Source organism: Octopus bimaculoides, chromosome 3, assembly GCF_046866305.1.
Source record: "Octopus bimaculoides isolate indiv1 chromosome 3, ASM4686630v1, whole genome shotgun sequence".
NCBI classification, from domain to species: Eukaryota; Metazoa; Mollusca; class Cephalopoda; order Octopoda; family Octopodidae; genus Octopus; species Octopus bimaculoides.
The window spans coordinates 131,526,584-131,545,491 of record NC_142930.1 but is presented as its reverse complement, the minus strand read 5'-3'; the positions used below and the strand labels follow the sequence as shown (position 1 = coordinate 131,545,491).

The following is an 18,908-nucleotide window of genomic DNA, read 5'->3' as shown; positions in this document are numbered from 1 at the left end:
GCTTCCCCGGCGCGCGCCCTTTCTTGCGACTCCCGACTTCCCGCTTCTACAGCCAACGGCAGCAGCAGTGGACGGCGTTATCATGTCGTGACCGCCTCTCGACCGGACGGGGCCCCGGGACGATGGGATCCCGGGGCTGCAACGTGCGTTCGAGGTGTCGATGTTCACTGAGTCCTGCAATTCGCATCAGTTCACGCAGATAGCCACGCTCTTCATCGACGGACGAGCCGAGTGATCTCTTGTCCAGGGTTTCGGTATTTGCTACTGTTATCGCTACTAACACTACTACTGACGACCGCGTACCGCGTTCCTTATCGGAATCAACCAGACGGATCACTCCACCAACTAAGAACGGCCATGCACCACCAACTACCGAATCGAGAAAGAGCTATCGATCTGTCAATCCTACCGGTGTCTGGACCTGGTGAGTTTTCCCGTGTTGAGTCAAATTAAGCCGCAGGATCCACTCCTGGTGGTGCCGTTCCGTCAATTCCTTTAAGTTTCTGTTTTGTAACCATACTCCCCCCGGAACCGAGTATAGCTTCCCGCGCAGGCTCCCCGCCGGGTCATCGAAGCGAATGCCGGCGGAGAGCCAGTCGGTATCGTTTACGGTCGAAACTACGACGGTATCTGATCGTCTTCGAACCTCCGACTTTCGCTCTTGATCGAGGAAAACGTACTTGCCACACGCCGTCGCTGCAGTGCGTCTTGCGACGATCCAAGAATTTCACCTCTAACGTCGCAATACGAGTGGCCCCGATCGCTCGCTTCGATCATCGCCTCGTCGTGAACGGAGACCGACGGATGACGCGCGGACGAGGCCATTTTCCATCATTCTATGCTTTTCGTATGCAAGCCGGCGGGGCTCGCTCTGAGCACTCTAATTTTTTCACAGTGAACGTACCTCAGAAACTCGGCGAAGAGCACCCTCGGAGGAACCGTGCGGGTCGAAACGACTGGGAGGTGGACGCGTGCGGCGACGCCCGACGACGCCTGCCTCGTGGCTCCCGCACCGACCCGCGCGACGGTGACGACCGCTGGAGCGGGACGCCGTGCGTGGGCGTGAAACCGGACGGGCGAAGACAGGGCAGGGCGGCCGACGCAGTGGCGGCGATGCGCGCACGCACCGGCGAATAGGGCCGGGAGTGCGAACAGACAACCGAAGCGGACGCGCCTATGATGGCGCCGTCGCCCCGAACGTGATGGGGCACGTTTTCGAGACCCGAATTCCGACAACGAGCTTTTCAAACGCAACAATTTGAATATACGCTACCGGAGCTGGAATTACCGCGGCTGCTGGCACCAGACTTGCCCTCCGGTCGATTCTCGTTAACGGATTTGAAGTGTTCTCATTCCAATCGCGGGGCCTCGACAGAGTCCCGTGTCGTTATTTTTCGTCACTACCTCTCCGTGCCGGGAGTGGGTAATTTGCGCGCCTGCTGCCTTCCTTGGATGTGGTAGCCGTTTCGCATGCTCCCTCTCCGGAATCGAACCCCGATTCCCCGTTACCCGTTGCCACAATGGTCAGCACTTACCGGGCCGTCGACAGTTGATAGGGCGGACTCGCGGGGAACCCGTCGCGCGAAGGCTAGTCGATACTAGCCCGTGCGATCGTACTAACAGTTATCCAGAATCACCAAAATCGAAGAGCATGAAGCCGCCGCACATCTCGACCCACGCACGGAGCGCGGCGGCTGCTGCGACGGCCCGTACGCGTCGGTCTCAGTCTAATATTTGCGCCGCGACCAATGCGAAAGGCCGACCGTATCGTCGCGACTGGGGGGCTGGCATGGGTGCACAGCCCTGGACCAGCCGATCGGGCGCCGGCGACGCCGTGCGCGCGAAGACGCAGCGGCGGCTGCCGAACGCCGTTTTTCGGCCCGGCGCCCGGGTGCGACCTGCGGTTGCAGCTTCGGTTGCATGTATTAGCTCAAGAATTGCCACAGTTATCCACCCTTCTCGCGGTGAGGAATATGGTCCCGAGGATTAGGTCCGGTTCCTGAGCCATTCGCGGTTTCACCATTCGTTTACGGTATGAACTTGCACTTGCATGGCTTAAGCTTTGAGACAAGCATGACTACTGGCAGGATCAACCAGGTATCGTCGCCCGTTAGATCGTCGGGCAGCGAGCGGGGGGATGCGGTCGCGAGCGCGGAACGCCGCGACGACGCCCGCCGCCGCGCAAGAGAGCGGGAAGAAGCTGAATCGGCCGCCGAGTCGACTGGACGAGCGCTCGGAGGCAGACGTTCGTATGTACGCGCCCTCCACCGCAGTGGAAACGCGTAAAAAGAGTTTGCCGAGCAAAAACGGTTTGCAATCCGACTACCACACACAGAGCCGCTTCGGAAGGACGGGCGCCAGTGCGGGTCGAAGCGAGAGGGGCCGGTTTCTAGCTGCTGTGGTTAGAAGCAAACTTCTAACCACACTGCTATGCTTGCCCCTGCTTTTGGGATGTTTTTTTCTTTTTTTTACTCTGTTGCAGTATACAAGGAATCTTCACTGATGCTGGTGGCATGAAAAAGTACCCAGTGCACTCTGTAAAGTGACTGATGAATGAAACAAAGTCAACACAAAATTTGAGAGGACTCTTTAGTTTTGCTAACAGCCAGACATTCTCCCAAATGCTGGTGCCTTGATAAAATGCTCCCAGTACACTCTGTAAAGTAGTTGGCATTAGAAAGGTATCCATCCAGGCACAGGCATAGCTGTGTAGTAAGAAGTTTGATTCCCAAAACACGTGGTTTTGGGTTATTTTAATAACTTTTTCATAGTTTTCAAATAAATTAGAAAAGAAAAGGTGCATTATACAAACCACAAAAACAAGTAGAAATGAAACAATTGAGAAAATATGAAAGAGACAAGTTTTATTACAAAAAGCTAATAATTCATGAAGAGCATACTGAACAGTGAGAATTCAAACAATAAAATATTTTCAATACGTTCAGGTAGATTTGATCTTGAATATCTGGTTGCTGTTGTTTTTCGTCATCAGAGGATGTCTCCCTTCTTTAGTCATAACACCCATGATCCAGTGTAAGAGATGGTGTGGGGTGGGGGGATCATGTATGTTATGAGCTCACATAGTTTAAAGTGGGGGGATGTTCTCTGATGATAAAAAACAACAGGAAGTAGCATATTGATGTTTGAAACTACCATAATGTATTGACAATGGATGTTTTCATTACAAAAATACATAGAAATGACTAATCTTTCTGGAGACAACTTCAACTGATGTTTTCTTCATTAAAATCAATAGGACAATTAAAATTTTTTTTTAAAACTTGTTTCAGTCATTAGAGTACAGCCATGCTGGGAGCATCACCTAGAAGAATTTTAGTCCAATGAATTGACCCCAGGACTTATCTATTAAGCCTAGTACTTATTCTACCGCTTTCTTTTGCTGAACTGCTAATGTTGTGGGGGCATAAACATGCACACATATGACAGGCTTCTTTCAGTTTCCGTCCACCAAATGCACTCAGTATTGAGAATTGCCCAAGGTGCCATGCACCATGAACCCAGAACAATGAGGCTGGAAAGCAGACTTCTCACCACACAGCCACTTCTGAGCTTATGTGATTAAAAGAAAATATCTGAATCTTAATGAATATTGAAAAGTATACAAAATACTTCTTGAGGAAATTGGTTCCTTCCTCATTCTACTAAAAAAAAATTGTGAACCAACAGATTATCTGTGTCATTTTAAATAAATAGTGATATTTCTGATCAAAATCAGTTTAAATAGGAAATGCATGAGATTAATTGGACAACAAAGAAGTAGAATGAGATTGATATAGATGAGAATTACCAATGATTGGTGCAAATAAATACTACAGGCATAACTGTGTGGATAAGAAACTTACTTTGCAACAAAATAGTTGGAAAATTTGGAGATTTTGCTTTTGTCTACAGTTTATCTAAATGTTCAGCTGGTAAAATAGGAATAGATTTAGTTGTCATTACAAGAACTGAAGTAATCAAAGATTTGATTTTTGTCAAAAACAAAAAATAATATTCGTAATAAAGTTTCAATTCACTAAGTTTTGTATATATATATATATATGGGAGAATTTACGAAAAAAATAACAGACGAAGACAAGTGGTGTAAACAACATATATATATATATCGGTGTGCAAGCAGTTCACCAAGGCTCAGTTCTCAGCCTCTTCATGTTTATCTTAGTCCTCCAGGTCTTAACAGAGGAATTCAAGATCAGTTGTCCTTAGGAACTCCTCTACATTGATGACCTTGTTCTTATAGCTGAATCACTACTTGATCTAGAGAAGAATTTTCAGGTGTGGAAACAAGACCTGAAATCTAAGGGCTTTAGAGTTAATTCAGCAAAGACCAAAGTCCTAGTAAGTAGGAAAACAGACAAATCACAAGTCCCTTCTAGGAGATGACACTGCTCAATATGTAAGAAGGGTGTTGGTAGAAACTCCATAAGTGCAAGATTTGGACACAAAAGAGATGTAGCAGTATCACAGGAAAGTTAACAGAGAATACAGTTTTTGTGTATAATAAACACTAAAAATGCACAGACAATAAGCTCCCTCAAATGCTCAGGGGGATCATTAGAAATAATAGCTTATGTTATCTAGGAGAGGGGTTTTCAAACTGTGGTCCGCAAGGACAAGACAGGGGGTCTGTGGACAGCAAATACTTTTTATGGGCAATTTGATTTTATATATGTTTTTTAATCAAAATCTTTTAATTGACAATAAACTTATTTGTTAAATAAATAAATGTAAAAATATATGTTATTTTAAGCAAATATTTATGTATAAATTTCATAAGTGTTTATAAGGGGGTCCTAAAGTAAAGCCTGAAATATAAAGGGGTCCGCAAGTCAAAAAGTTTGAAAACCCCTGATCTAGGAGACCAAGTTAGCAGTGGTGGTGGAAGTTCTGAAAGTGTGGTTTGCTAGGATAAGAATGGACAAAGTTCAGAGAGCTTCTACCTTTGTGGGTAACTAAGGGCCTCTTCAGAGTGAAAGACAGATTGAATGATTGTCCTATCAGGTGCCAGTGCCACTTAAAAAGCACCCATGCTGGTGGCACATAAATAACACCAAGCAGACTCTGTTAAGTGGTTGGCGTTAGGAAGGGCACCCAACCATAGAAGCCATACCACAACAGAGAGTTGCCCTGTCAAGCATGGAAAGCGGACGTTAAACGATGATGGTGAAATAACATAGTTACATCATTCCAAAAACAATGTGCTTTACAATCAGTTACTTAAGTAAGGGACATAACTAATACATTTTTAATTGAAATTATTGTCCTTGCAAATGCTAAAAAACCAGTACGGCACTCGAATGTTAAAACAATTGAAGCGTTGAACTGTATAGCCGTAACAAAATTACTTGGGTGACATAAGTAAAGATATAATAAAGAATTTTGGAGGAAGAAATGAATTTTCATCCTGGAAAAAAATCAATGTATTTCTTTTTCTTTCTCCAAGATGGAGAAAGTAAGTGCAATAATAAAGAAATTGATGCACTGATTTTGTTAACCATTATTGAGCTCACTTGTCTACTCTTGATAGCATAGATTTTATTAAAAAGCAGCAGCAACAACAACAACAACCATGCCTTTATATAACAGTAGGATATTCTTTAAAATAATTTATAACAAGTAGAAAAAATATATAAATAAAAATATATCGAAGACAAAATTCTTAGATTCAACATTTTAAGACTGGACATAATGAGGATAAAGACAGAATAGAGATCAGAGCAGAATGGAAATATAGGTAAAATCGAGATAACAAATGGTCTGAGAGGATTATCGAAATAAGATGGTAAAAAAAAAAAGACACTCTTTTCTCTATAACTGAACAACGATTTAAGATGACAAAAGAAAAAAAAGTCTTTTAAGCGATTTCCCCTTGATATGTTGAATTTAGCTTTGTTTATTTCTCTCAATGTCTGCTGTGGTGACGATTCCAAAGAAGGATGAAAAAGTGCTACACATGGCTACTAATGATTAGAACTTTCAGCAACTTTATAATGTGTCGGAGGAAAACAATAAATTAAATGTCTCCGTTCTGTACGACTTCCTTACTTTTTCATGTAAATTCCACAACTCAGCTTAATCGACAAGTAATTGTCTCCCCTTACGATAAGTTAATCGCCAAGATCACACCACATTGTCAATATATATATTTGCCTTAGAGAAACTAATGAAAATATTTTCCTGATTTGATGTATTCAGTTAAAAAAAAAAAAAAAAAACTATAAATGATAATGGTTTGAGCTGATATAAAAAATAAAATAAAACCAGAATTTCAGCAAAGATGCAAAAAAATGTGATTGAGTGCAAATAAACAGTACAAGAAAACTGAACATTAAAAGCTTTCCGTGATGTCTGGATTGGTTTTGTTTCAGGTATTATCAAATGAATTTGGCCTCATAGAGACGATGATGTAGGATAGGGAGATGCAACAAAGCGTTGTGTATTACGTATAATATAGGGAATGTAAAAAATCATTGATGATCACCATGATAAGGGTGATTATGATAAACAACAAGCTTATGCCTTTCTATAACAGAAAGGATATTCTTAAAACTAATTTATAACAAGTAGAAATAAATAAATAAATAAAATAAATAAGTAAAAATATATCAAAGACGAAATTCTTAGATTCAACATTTTACAAATGGACATAATGAGGATAAAGACAGAATGGAAATATAGGTAAACTCGAGGTGACAAATGAGGTCTCCTGAACCATTTCAGCAATGAGAGGATTGTTAAAATAAGATTAATGAATTTCATTTGTTTATCATCACTGATTCTTCCAAGACAACACAGTATGTTCAATTGTGAACTGTATATTATGCTTATCACAAACTGATATGTGATAAACATATGTCAGTGATCAGTCAAAAATTCTGCTTTGGCCACCCCCATGTACACTCACAATGATTAGCTACCCAAAATGCACTGATGTGTTTATATGATCATGCAACATAGCTGCATACTTTATTTTATATGGACTTATGCACTCATACCTATCAATATGGGACCAGTGAACAGAAAGAAAGACAAAGAAACCTGATCCTAATGAGTGATGCAGATAAGTACTGTATTTTAATGTGTATAATTGACCCTTTTTTGTCAAAAATTAAGTTAAAAAAAAAATGAGAGTTTCTTATCCATGGATAGTATAATAATCCCTTACAAAACTTTTTTTTCCAAATTCAAAGCCCCCAAAATTAGGCGGTTCCTTATACACATTAAAATATGGTATATTCTCTACATGAAAAGGCAGAGATGATCAGATAAATACATAAAGTGGAAGCTTCATTGTCGTGGGCCACAAGTGGTGTCAATGAACCCATCATTCATTCCATTTAAAAAGTGTGTGGAGTTGATTTATTTATCACTACTTTTTAGCAGAAAACTGATATTTAGTGTATCTATCCCCATGATAAATGAGGATAAATGCACTAAATATCAATTTATCAAACCAAAATGATAAATGAATGAGTCAAAATTTAAAAAGCCTTGAGATAAGTTTTCCTTTTGCCTTGTTTGTAGATTCCTAATTTTGTTTGCGACCAATACCAGGATAAAAATATAAATGTGGTTTTCTAAGAGTGCTTTTGAATTCAGACATTTGCTTGGCACCATTTAAGCCAGTTGAAGGATTCAAGGATGTTCTTTGGGAAACCATACTGTTCACCTGAAAATGAAACCAAAATAAATTCATATAATCAACAGAATTATGAAGTGAACATTAAATATTTCAATACAAACCTATGAATAAAACCAATAAGAATATTAACAGATTTCTCTTGACAAAATAACTTACAAAGTCAATTGAATTGATCCAGAATGTTACTGGTACCTGCTGACCATAGAAGGATGACTGCTTAAGTCATATCTCAGAATTTCAAACCAAAATATCAGGCTGAAAATCACCACCAATGCCAACATCATATCAACATCAACTTTTTCATGCCGTCATGGGTCAGATGGAATTTTTTGGGGTAGATTTTCTATGGCTTGATACCCTTCCTTTTACCAACATCACCTGTTTCCAAACAAGGTGAGATTCCTCCATATATATATATATTTTTTTTTTCTCCGTGTTTTTCTCCTTGTCTCCGTATTCTTTCTGTTGAAGAGCGTAGCTCGAAACGTCAAAGACTTTCCGTATTCCCGAGCGTCATACTAATATATACTTTTGTTATTTACACCACCTGTCCTCGTCTGTTGTTATTATTTGTATATTCTCCCATATATATATATATATATATATATATGATTTCAAGGAGATATTCTGGTGGTCACTGTGATTCCCCTTAAATTGGTCTTATATGCTGGCTAACCTTGTTAGACTCTGGTAATTATTCCCACTTGGTAAACTCGAGTGTCCTATTCGGGACTGCATAGAGTCTGTAGAGTAAGTAATAGTATTAATAATGATCAGGAGAATGGAAATTTTTCCACATCTACAATTTTATTAAACAATTATTTACAGCATTCTTCCGTGGACTACAGCTTCTCTTCAAATGGCAGTAAATAATGGACTCTGATGAAACTACTGAAAATGGTATTAGGAGGATGCACATTTAACAGTGTGCAATCAATGCAATTGAAATGCATATAGGGCCATAAAAGAATACTGTAAATAACTGTTTAATAAAATTATAGATGTGGAAAGAATTTCTGTTCTCCTAATCATCTACTATAATAATACTCTTGTGTATTTCTCTGTCACAGCATATGAATGAGAGAGGAAGGGGTGATGGCAAACTTGGTAGTGGGATGATGGAAGTTCTACAGTGAAAAAAAAATCAAACAGCGTTTCAACTCTGCGTGAGTATATGTGTGTGTGTGTGTGTGTGCAATGGAAGTGGGATGGTGAACATATAGTATAGGGTCAATGACAACAGCTGAGGGGCCTTACCTGAAGGCAAGGAGTGAGGGAGGTCAAATGAATCAGAGCAGGACCAGCAAGGGTCTTTCACTTCAAGGCAGTTGTGGTGTACAGACATGTGCAGACACATGGACTGGAGGGAATTTGCTGAGATTCTGGCCAGAGGTTAGGCAGAACAAAGTCATCAGCATAGAGGAGCTTCCAGGGACAGCCTGTCTTAAATTCCTCTGTTATTACCTGGAGGACTATGATGAACAAGAGGAGGCTGAGCACTGATCCTTGGTGAACTCCTACTTGTACCCTGAATTCTTCACTGTACTCATTGCCAACCCTCACCTTACTGACAGTATCCCTGTACATGGCTCGTACAGCTCTCACCAGCTACTCATCTATCCCTAGTTTCTGCATTGACCACTAGATAAGGGATTGGGGGACTCTGTCAAAGGCTTTCTCCATGTCAATGAAAGCCGAAATATTTCTCCTGTAGCTGCCTTACCAGAAATATAACATCAGTGGTACTTCTCCCTGACACAAAACTAAACCGCATCTCATCTAGACTAACTCTCTCCCTAATTAGCTATGACCCTCTCCATATCTTTTGTCACCTGATCCAACAATTTAATACCTCTGTAATTATTTCTATCTAAGGCATCAGCTTTACCTTTGTAGCAGTTGACTATGGAGCTGCTACACCAGCCATTGGGCATGACTTCTTTGTAAACCACCTGATTTACAATATGGGTGACTAGGCCATAACTCACACTGCCAGATATTTTAAGCATCACAGCAGTGATTCCTGATGGACTGGGGGGCTTCCCCTGTCTCCATGTCCTTAATTGCTTTATCTACCTAGATACTGTCAGTTCAGATAGCTGGTCCCTCAATTGGGTCAATCTTTGGCAGACTCTCCTCCTCCCATTCATTCTCCACGTTCAGAAGTCTTTCATAGTAGCACTTCCAAGCCTCTTTCATTGCAGAATCATTAAACGCAAGTGCACTATCATTCATGCGGATATATTTCTCTCCTGTGACATCACAATTTCCTCTCCCACACTGTCTTGCAATCTGAAACACGTCAAGTCTTTGGTCCTCACATTGCTGAACATAAGTAAACATCTTTTCTTTTTCTCCCTTGGCTAGATATACCTGTTTCCTAGGTTACCTTCTGGTTATCTGATGCAGTTCCCTGCTACCGCCACTCTTCCAAGCCTTCCAGGCCTGTTTCTTTGCTCTAATAGCCCATGTGTATCCTTAACATAGTTCTCATGAGGATTCAGTAGGACACAGAATGTGACAAGGTTGGCCTTTGAAATTACAAGTACAACTCATCTTTGCCAGCTGAGTGAACTGGAGCAATGGGAAAATAAAGTGTCTTGCTTAAGGACACAATGTACCACTGGGAATTGAACTCACCACCTTGAGCCAAATACCCTAACCATTAAGCCATGTACCTTCAGTATAAAATACTTGTGGTGATCATCATCATCATCCAGTGATTTAAATCTGGGTTTTGTCCTTGTTAATGAGGGTGGCTGGATCTACTTCAATGCCATAGCAACTGCCCTCACACCATCTTGCCTGGTTTTGGGCGTCCTCCTTTTTCAAACCAACCCTTTCAATCTCCTCCTCCACCTTTTCCTCGGTCCACCTTGCTTTTGTGCTCCATTTACCTCAAATGCAACCACCCTCCTCAAAACTTGCTCTTCATCCCTCCTCAACACATGCCCATATCACCTCACTCCATTCGCCCTTGCCAGCCATTCCACCAATTCCTCTGACCCCAGCATTCCCATCAAATCCTCAGTCCTCCTCCTATCAAACAGCTTCACCCCATACATTTCTCTCACCATTGCTCTCTCAGTCCTTCTATAGTTATTTTCTTTATCATTGTAGATAAAATTTAATTACTGAAAGGTATTTACTCTAATTACAAGTATCACTGTATATTTAATGAGCAAACAAACACATACTTACCATATTTAGCATGGCACAAATATCCTTCTCCCAAGCATGTTTAGCAAAAACGTCGACAAGAGCTTGAATGAACCAACTACCTTCTTCATAGTTACGCCATGCTCGATATCCTGAAACATGGAACAGCACATGTTAACGAAATCTGAAAAACTGTCACTGCAGTTTTACATGTAAAGACAATGATGATGACAGTGGTGGCAGCAGCAGCATTCAACCCATGCCAGTATAGAACACATATGTTAAATGCCACTAATGGCATTTGATATTTGTGTTTTATGCTGGCATGGGTTGAATGGTTTGACAGGATCTGATAAGCTAGAAGACTGCATTGAGCTCCAAAGTGCTTTGGCATGTCATTTATGGCTGGATGTCCTCTACAGAGTGTACTAGGAGCTTTTTCATGGCACCGACACAAGTAAAATCACCAAGTAAATTGCAAGACAAGACCCCTCAACTGGGTGGCCGAAGGTTAGCATCAAAGGAAGTGGCTTTCAGCCAAGTGTTGAGAGGTTGAAGTGTGGTAGAGAGAGAGAGATAGTAAGAAGTATAATGCTATAGAGGAGACACATTAGTAATTACCCCAGCTGGTAAAGGAGAAAGGATGGTGGGGATGGGATGTGAGGATGTACCCCCGTGGTACAAAAAAGTGAATATAAGAAAGAATAGGAACAGGGGATCAAGAATAGGTGGAAAGGTAGGTTTGCGACAGAGTGAAAGGTGAGTGAAAATAGTTAGAGATGTGGGCAAAGGTGAATGCAGAGGGGGCGTGGTCAATGGTGAATTTTAGTTTGGCAGTGGAGAGGGTAAAAGAAAATATTTGAGGATGACAAAAGTCAAGATAACTTAGTAACATTTCCAATATAGTTTGAGATTAGTAGACTAGAAATATGTAATTCTAATACTTCAAGCAGGTACAAGCAACCATGTGGTTTCAGGTTCAGTCCTACTACATGGCACCTTGAACAAGTATCATTTAATATAGCCCAAGGCCAGCCAAAGCTTTGTGAATTTGGCAGATGGAATTGTGCATGTGTTAGGAAGGACATCAAGGTGTGGAAACCATCCCAAAGCAGACAGCCAGGACTGACGCAGTCTTCTGACTTGCCAGTTCCTGTGGAACTGTCCAACCTATACCAGCACAGAGAATGGATGTTAAACAATGACAATGGTACATATATACAAATATTTTAAATCTATATATATAAAAGAGAGATTCTGTCTATTTGTCTATCAAAATGAAAGTGAATGGTTCAAGGGAAGCTATTGTGTATATGCATCTATTATTATTATTATTATTCTGTATATATAAAAGATATGTATCTATTATTATTATTAGTATTCTGTATATATAAAATATATGTATCGATTATTATTATTTGTATTCTGTATATATAAAAGAGAGATTCTATCCGTTTGTGTGTTTGTTCATTTGTTTGTCTACCAGAATGACAGTGAATGGTTCAAGGAAAGTTATTATGTATATCTGTCTATCATTATTATTATCATTATTATATATATATATGCAACAGAGAGATTTTGAATCTTTCAATTCTCCTTTGGCATACTGCTTGTTCAAACATCAAAAGGAACAGTGACAAATGGATGTTCCACTTGACCTGCAGTCAACTGGATTCTGTAAAGCTATTCTTGTATATGATATACCCATTTTTCTAGCTTCTCAGCCTGAGAAACAGCAAAAGTAATTACCCATTCAGTGACGGGAATTACCGCTAGTATATATATATATATATATATACACACACACAGATATGTATATATAATGACTAGTAAAAAGAATAAAGAGAACAAGTCATTTTACAACTTCAGCTGCCCAGCCTACAACTTTGTTTCATCACCAATATAAGGAGATGAGCTTAATATGGTAAGCACTAGGGTTACAGATTCCAATGAGAGACATTGGAAATCCTCTTAGCCCCTTGTGGAGCATAGGTCCGGTTTCCTGGTTTCTATGACGTGTGTGTTTCCCCTAGCTGGACGGGATGCCAGTCCATCGCAGCTTCTTACTCAAGAAACAGGAAAGAATGAGAGAAAGTTGGGGCGAAAGAGTACAACAGGGGTTGCCACCACCCCCTGCCAAAGCCTCATTGAGCTTTATGTGTTTGCACTCAATAAACACACACAATGCTCGGTCTGGGAATTGAAACTGCGATCCTCCAACTGCGAGTCCGCTGCCCTAACCACTGGGCCATTGCGCCTCCACAATGACAGACATACATACATATTATATTATATTCATCATCATCGTTTAACGTCTGTTTTCCATGCTGGCATGGGTTGGACGGTTTGACAGGCCTGGAGAGCCAGCGGCTGCACCAGGCTCCAATTTGATCTGGCAATGTTTCTACAGCTGGATGCCCTTCCTAATGCCAACAACTCTGAGAGTGTAGTGGGTGCTTTTTATGTGCCACTCAGGTGGGCCTGGCATCGATCATTTTTGGATAGTGCTTTTTACATGCCACCGGCAGCATTGGCCATGTTCAGATGGTGATTTTTACATGCCACCGGCATGGGTACCAGTCAGGGGGTACTGGCAATAGCCACGTTCGGATGGTGCTTTTTACGTGCCACCAGCATGAGGGCCAGTCAGGCAGCCCTGGCGTCAATCACATTTGGATAGGTTTCTTTATGTGCCACCGGCACAATATATATATATATATATATATATATATCTGAACGTGATCGATGCCAGGCCCGCCTGACTGGTCCCCATGCTGGTGGCATGTAAAAAGCACCCACTACACTCTTGGAGTGGTTGGCGTTAGAAAGGGCATCCAGCTGTAGAAACTCTGCCAGATCAGACTGGAGCCTGGTGCAGCCGCTGGCTCTCCAGACTTCAGTCAAACCATCCAACCCATGCTAACATGGAAAACGGATGTTAAATGATGATGATACATAGATAGATAGATATACACATACACACACACATAGACATGTATGTCCATGTATATGTTATGTGCATATATGTGTATATGTGTCTTCTTGTCTTGACACTGCAGCACTTTCTGTAAAGCAACATTACCACTATATAAGTAGTGATGCTTGTTTGCATTCTTCTGTGAAAAAATGTCTAGACTAAGGGAAAAATATTACTTTGCTTGGACACATGTAAGAGTTGGTGACAGGAGGAGCATCCAAACAGAAACTTCTGCCTCAGCAAATCACAGTTGACTCATGCAAGCACAGAAAAGGAAGTAATGCACACACACACACACACACACTCTTTCTCTCTCTCTCTCTCCACCACACAGGCATATGATGATAGAAAATAGGAGACAAAATATACTAAAATAGATTTACCTTCTTGTGTTGGATAGCAAAATAATGAATCAGACATGGTTGGTTCTGTCTTTTGTACAGGCACATTGTCAGCAAAGTCTTCGGCAGAAACTTTCAGAGTTGGTACCCTTCTCAAATCAACATTATCTAGAAATAGAATCAAACTACCATGAAAATTTTACAATTATATGATAAGAATAAATATATTTGTTAAGTCTGGTACCTATTCTATTTCTACAGCTGGATGCCCTTCCTAACGCCAACCACTCTGAGAGTATAGTTGGTGCTTTTTACCTGCCATTGGCATGGGGGCCAGTCAGGCTGCACTGGCATTGACCACGCTCAAATGGTGCTTTTTATGTGCTACTGGCACAGGAGCCAGTCAAGTGGTTGATATCCTCAAATAAAATTAAGGATGGAAAAAAAAAGAAATGGAATTTATGAATTACAAAGTTACACACTAAAAAATCCAATGTGTGTGTGTGAGTTTTGAATAAGTAGTATATTTATAATGAGAAGAATTATTTTTGAATGCTAAATGTTAAAATAGCTTTGTTTAAACTTGAAAGACAGGTAAATAGTAAATGTAAATTAAAATATGTAAACATGAAATTAAAAAAAAATTTTTCTTTACCTCCACGGCAGGACTGCATTATGAAGATTTTGGGCTTCTTCCTCAAATCTGGACATTCATCAACGTCAAACAGAGAGAAAACATCATTCAAGGGTACTTTTTCACCATCAGTTCCAAATATGTAGCCATTAGTTCCATGACTAAATAAACAAACCACTGTAGCATCTGCATTTTTGTGTTCGGGTAAATCCTTAAATTCTCGAACTTTAATTAAGATATTCTAGAAATAAAAATATGAAATAAATTATTTAAATTTGTTAACATGAAATACAATTAACTTTTCTATGTTAATCATCTCATAAGAATTATGTTTACATTATAAAATTTGTATTAATTAGGACTCAACTTTCACTTGATGGCTTATTCAGGTTCCAGTCAATTAACAGTAAAAGAATTTAAGCATTACACATACGAAGGAAGCACTACTGCTCTGCACTCCTTCTAAACATGAGCAGCACTCAGCTAGAGCCCCACAGTTGCTCCATATGCAGAGCCTGACCAAATGCAAATATATATTACAAAAGGTAGAATTTTTATAGCATTTAATATGAATTGATTTACCTCTGCTGTTAGGTTTTCATTATCATAAGAAATTACTGTAAACTGTAATTGCTTGAGTAAGTAAGACATTCTTCTATGATCAATGCTACTGCCTTCACGAGGAGCCATTCCAGCAATTTTGTTGATGTTTATTACAAGAGCCAGGCCACGGGGTATACCATCCATTTTGTAAGACTTCATTAAAAAAAGCAGAGAAACAAAGAAATGAATACCAAAAACAATAATGTTATAATGAAACTGATTAAAGAGTTGCATATACTTGACAGCATGGTCTAGTGGTTAGGTGTGTTGCACTTACAATAATGAGATCATGATTTCAATTCCCAGACCAGCTGCACATTGTATTCTTGAGCAAAACACTTCATTTCGCATTGCTCCTGTCCACTCAGCTGTAAATGGTTAAACCTGCAGTGGACGAGCCTTCCAATCAGGGGGAATGTTGGCCAGCTCACCTAGCCAGTAGAGTGGCATCATTTGAAAGTTAAAAAGATGCCAAGCACATTGTGACCAGTGATGTATAACAACATCTGATAGTCTGGTCGATCACATGATAAATGTTGTAGAGTGAAACTGTACATCCCTCCCGGTAAAAAGTGGTAGTAGCCAGCCATTATAAATAGACCAGTAGCCGGTCAACAGGAGAAGGTTGACAGTACGTGTAGACTGTGTTGATAGTCATGTCTGTGCTGATACAGTAATTATACTACGATACTAAGTTGGATATTATAACGCTCCAACCTTTTGAAGATAATAACACTGTACGACTGGGAGTTGTACAGTGCTAGATAGAAACATTCTATTGACGACTTTGTAAGATAATATCTGTCAGAGCGACAACCATCGTCAAAAGACTGATACATAAGTGGTAAAAGACCGCTTTACAACATTTTTACTATGCATGCATTTCAGGTCATGGAAGCAGTGTGTGTTGTAATGTGGAATGAATTCCCTAAGGCATCAATATACTAAAGTTTCAATGTGAAGAAGGTGACTTGGTAAAAACCTCTAAGATTATCCATCATCTTTCCAACAACTTTGGTCACCTTCTTGAATTTAATATCTCTACCACTTATGCATGTTTGTTAAAAAAACCCAAAAAACCCTGCAACACCCATGACTTTTGAAAACATCTTTTCCACACTTAGAATTGTGCAAACATGGAATAAACTATTTGCGTCAATTGTTAGCTGTCAGAACACTACATCCTTCAAAAATTCCATGCTTCCAAAAATTTGCCAACACCACTCCTGATGTGCCTCTTTATGGCCCTTTCCCCTTTATGGCTCTTTTAATATAAGATTTTTTTTACATTTTATTTTGTGTGCTGTGAAGGCTTTCATTGCTGCCTTTCTTTACTTGACTTATCTGCTTTCTGTCCCTTCTTTTAACCTTCTCTGATGAGTTGTAGTGCATCTAAGCACAGTGTATATGTAACCTCAATATTATTATCAAAAACCTATTTTCTCATTGACTTCTATGTTATGCATCATGGAAATCAATGAGAAAATACATTTCATGCTGCAATGCTTCTGTAAAGTGGAGAATGTATGTACAACTAAGTTTCATTGTGTCTAAAAATCAACATTTTTATAGTAAAATATTTAGTAAATGTGAATGTTGGATAATGATAATTGATCCAAAGAGTACAATTGTGAATACAAGCAACCAAAATGAGGTTCCTCCAAAGATCTCTGGAGTCACATTACTTGACAGGGTGCATGGCATAGATATCAGTATGTCTCTCCAGGTTGAGTAGCAGCTTCTCCATACCCAGAAGTCACATCTCTGGGACTACAGACATGTGATGAGAATGTCAAAGGAAAGAATTGCAAGGGAGATTCTTCAAACTGAACCAACCAGTAGGAGACCCAGGGTCGACCAAGAAAAGATGGTTGGATAATATCTGTAGTCTCAGTTAGTCATGCTTAGGAATCATACCAGAAAGTCTGACGACATTTGCTTCTGATAGGACCCTATGGAGTAGGTGCCTCAGGACTACTTCCATAAATCTCCCAGGAACAGTGGATGGATGAAATTAAATTTAGTAGCTTTTCCAATTATCAGTGATGCCCACCAAAGCAGAAATATTAATGCTTCCCTCTCAGTGGCAAAGGATTTTGCCTCAAAGAGCCCTTGTGCTGGTCCACATAAAAAGTACCCAACACACACTGTGAATTGGTTGGTATTAGGAAGGGCATCCAGCTGTAGAAAGTAAGCCAAATCAGGCTGGAACCTTGTATAGCTCTCCAGCTAGCCAGCTCTGGTCAAACCGTCCATCTCACATGTTAGCATTGAAGTTGAAGATTTTGTAACTAATGGGGACAGCAATTATATATCACCTGAAGAAATACAACTAGATCCCATTATACAGGTAAACCGTTACATAATTTAAATCCTGTATATATGAAGACCTATGTTGTATGGAAACATGTGTAGTGATTATTAAACAGCTGTCTAACTGTACTCCTTCTTGTTGACTCTATCTTATTCAATTGTATTTTCATACACGAAGAACACCTAAACCTAGACTTGGTAGTATACAGTAATACTACTGACTATTTGGTAGTTCTAAGGGTGAACGAGCTCTATTTTGTAGAGCCAGGATACTAGTCCATTGCATGGTTAACTACTAGTTGTTGTTGGTACTCATTTTCAGCTAAGTGGATTGAGTTACATGAAATGAAGCATTTTGCTCAAAAACTCAGTGCATCACTCAGTCTGAGAATTGAAACCCTGACCTGATGACTGTGAGCTCAACACCCCAACCACCAGACCATCTACCTTCATTTAATAGTAATTAACATGTGTCAGTGATTTCCAGGTAAAAAATGATAACTTACTTGAGAATGGTTTTTATAATAAAATTCTTGGGTAGCAGGCTTGATTTTAAGGATATCAATATCCTGTTCATTGCATACTTTTCTTTTCTTTGGCCCTATAATGGGAAAATATGTATTATTTTAGTTTAAAAAACCCACCAAAAAACATATTTCATTCTTGTATTTGGTTTGCAAGATTCTTGGTATGAATTTGTGTTAAAATAAATCATGTTGTCTTGAGAGGGTCATTATGCCAATAACAATAAACACATGCACTGGTTCAATATCACTTCTTTATTGTTAGTCAAATGGTTTAATATCTAACCAACTAATCAATCAATAGGTTGTTTAATGAGCTGGTTAAACAATCAATACAAGCATATATACATGCAAGTATAAGACCACTTCTTGGACCTTGGAGAGAGAGGGGCGTCACTGAAAAGGTTGTGAACAGCAACGGAAGAACTTTGACTAATAAACAGCCAACTGGTTGTTAAGTGGCGCATTAAGAACTCGGAAGCCAGAGAGAGCAAACAAATTGCTGTTCACCCTCTTTAAATAAGAAGGATAAGTTGAAATAGTAAAGTAATAAATCTTATGTATTTTGTACATTTTAGCAATAAATATCCAGCATGAGACTATCATTAGTTTTAAATTCTACTTTCCAAGAGAAATAGGAACTGGGAAGGTAAAATGTTAAGTTTTTCTTAGTAAAGAGGATAAGTTTTAGAAA

The 18,908-nt window shown here is 39.8% G+C and overlaps 1 protein-coding gene and 1 pseudogene across 8 annotated transcripts in view; both read right to left on the bottom strand.

The window, feature by feature from the left end:
• Positions 1-526: 526 nt before the first annotated feature.
• LOC149136730 (small subunit ribosomal RNA) lies at positions 527-2,097 on the bottom strand (annotated as a pseudogene).
• Positions 2,098-2,849: 752 nt separating this feature from the next.
• LOC106878642 (caspase-2) overlaps positions 2,850-18,908 on the bottom strand; it is a 31,453-nt gene continuing 15,394 nt past the window's right edge. For all 8 annotated transcript variants that reach the window (XM_089349639.1, XM_089349640.1, XM_014927956.3 and 5 more), the window contains 6 exons: positions 18,197-18,291; positions 15,357-15,530; positions 14,796-15,015; positions 14,183-14,308; positions 10,865-10,974; positions 2,850-7,690 (listed from right to left, as the gene is read on the bottom strand). In XM_089349639.1, the coding sequence (XP_089205765.1) occupies positions 7,550-7,690; positions 10,865-10,974; positions 14,183-14,308; positions 14,796-15,015; positions 15,357-15,530; positions 18,197-18,291 (866 nt within the window). In that variant the 3' untranslated portion in view covers positions 2,850-7,549. The remainder of the gene's footprint in view (positions 7,691-10,864; positions 10,975-14,182; positions 14,309-14,795; positions 15,016-15,356; positions 15,531-18,196; positions 18,292-18,908) is intronic.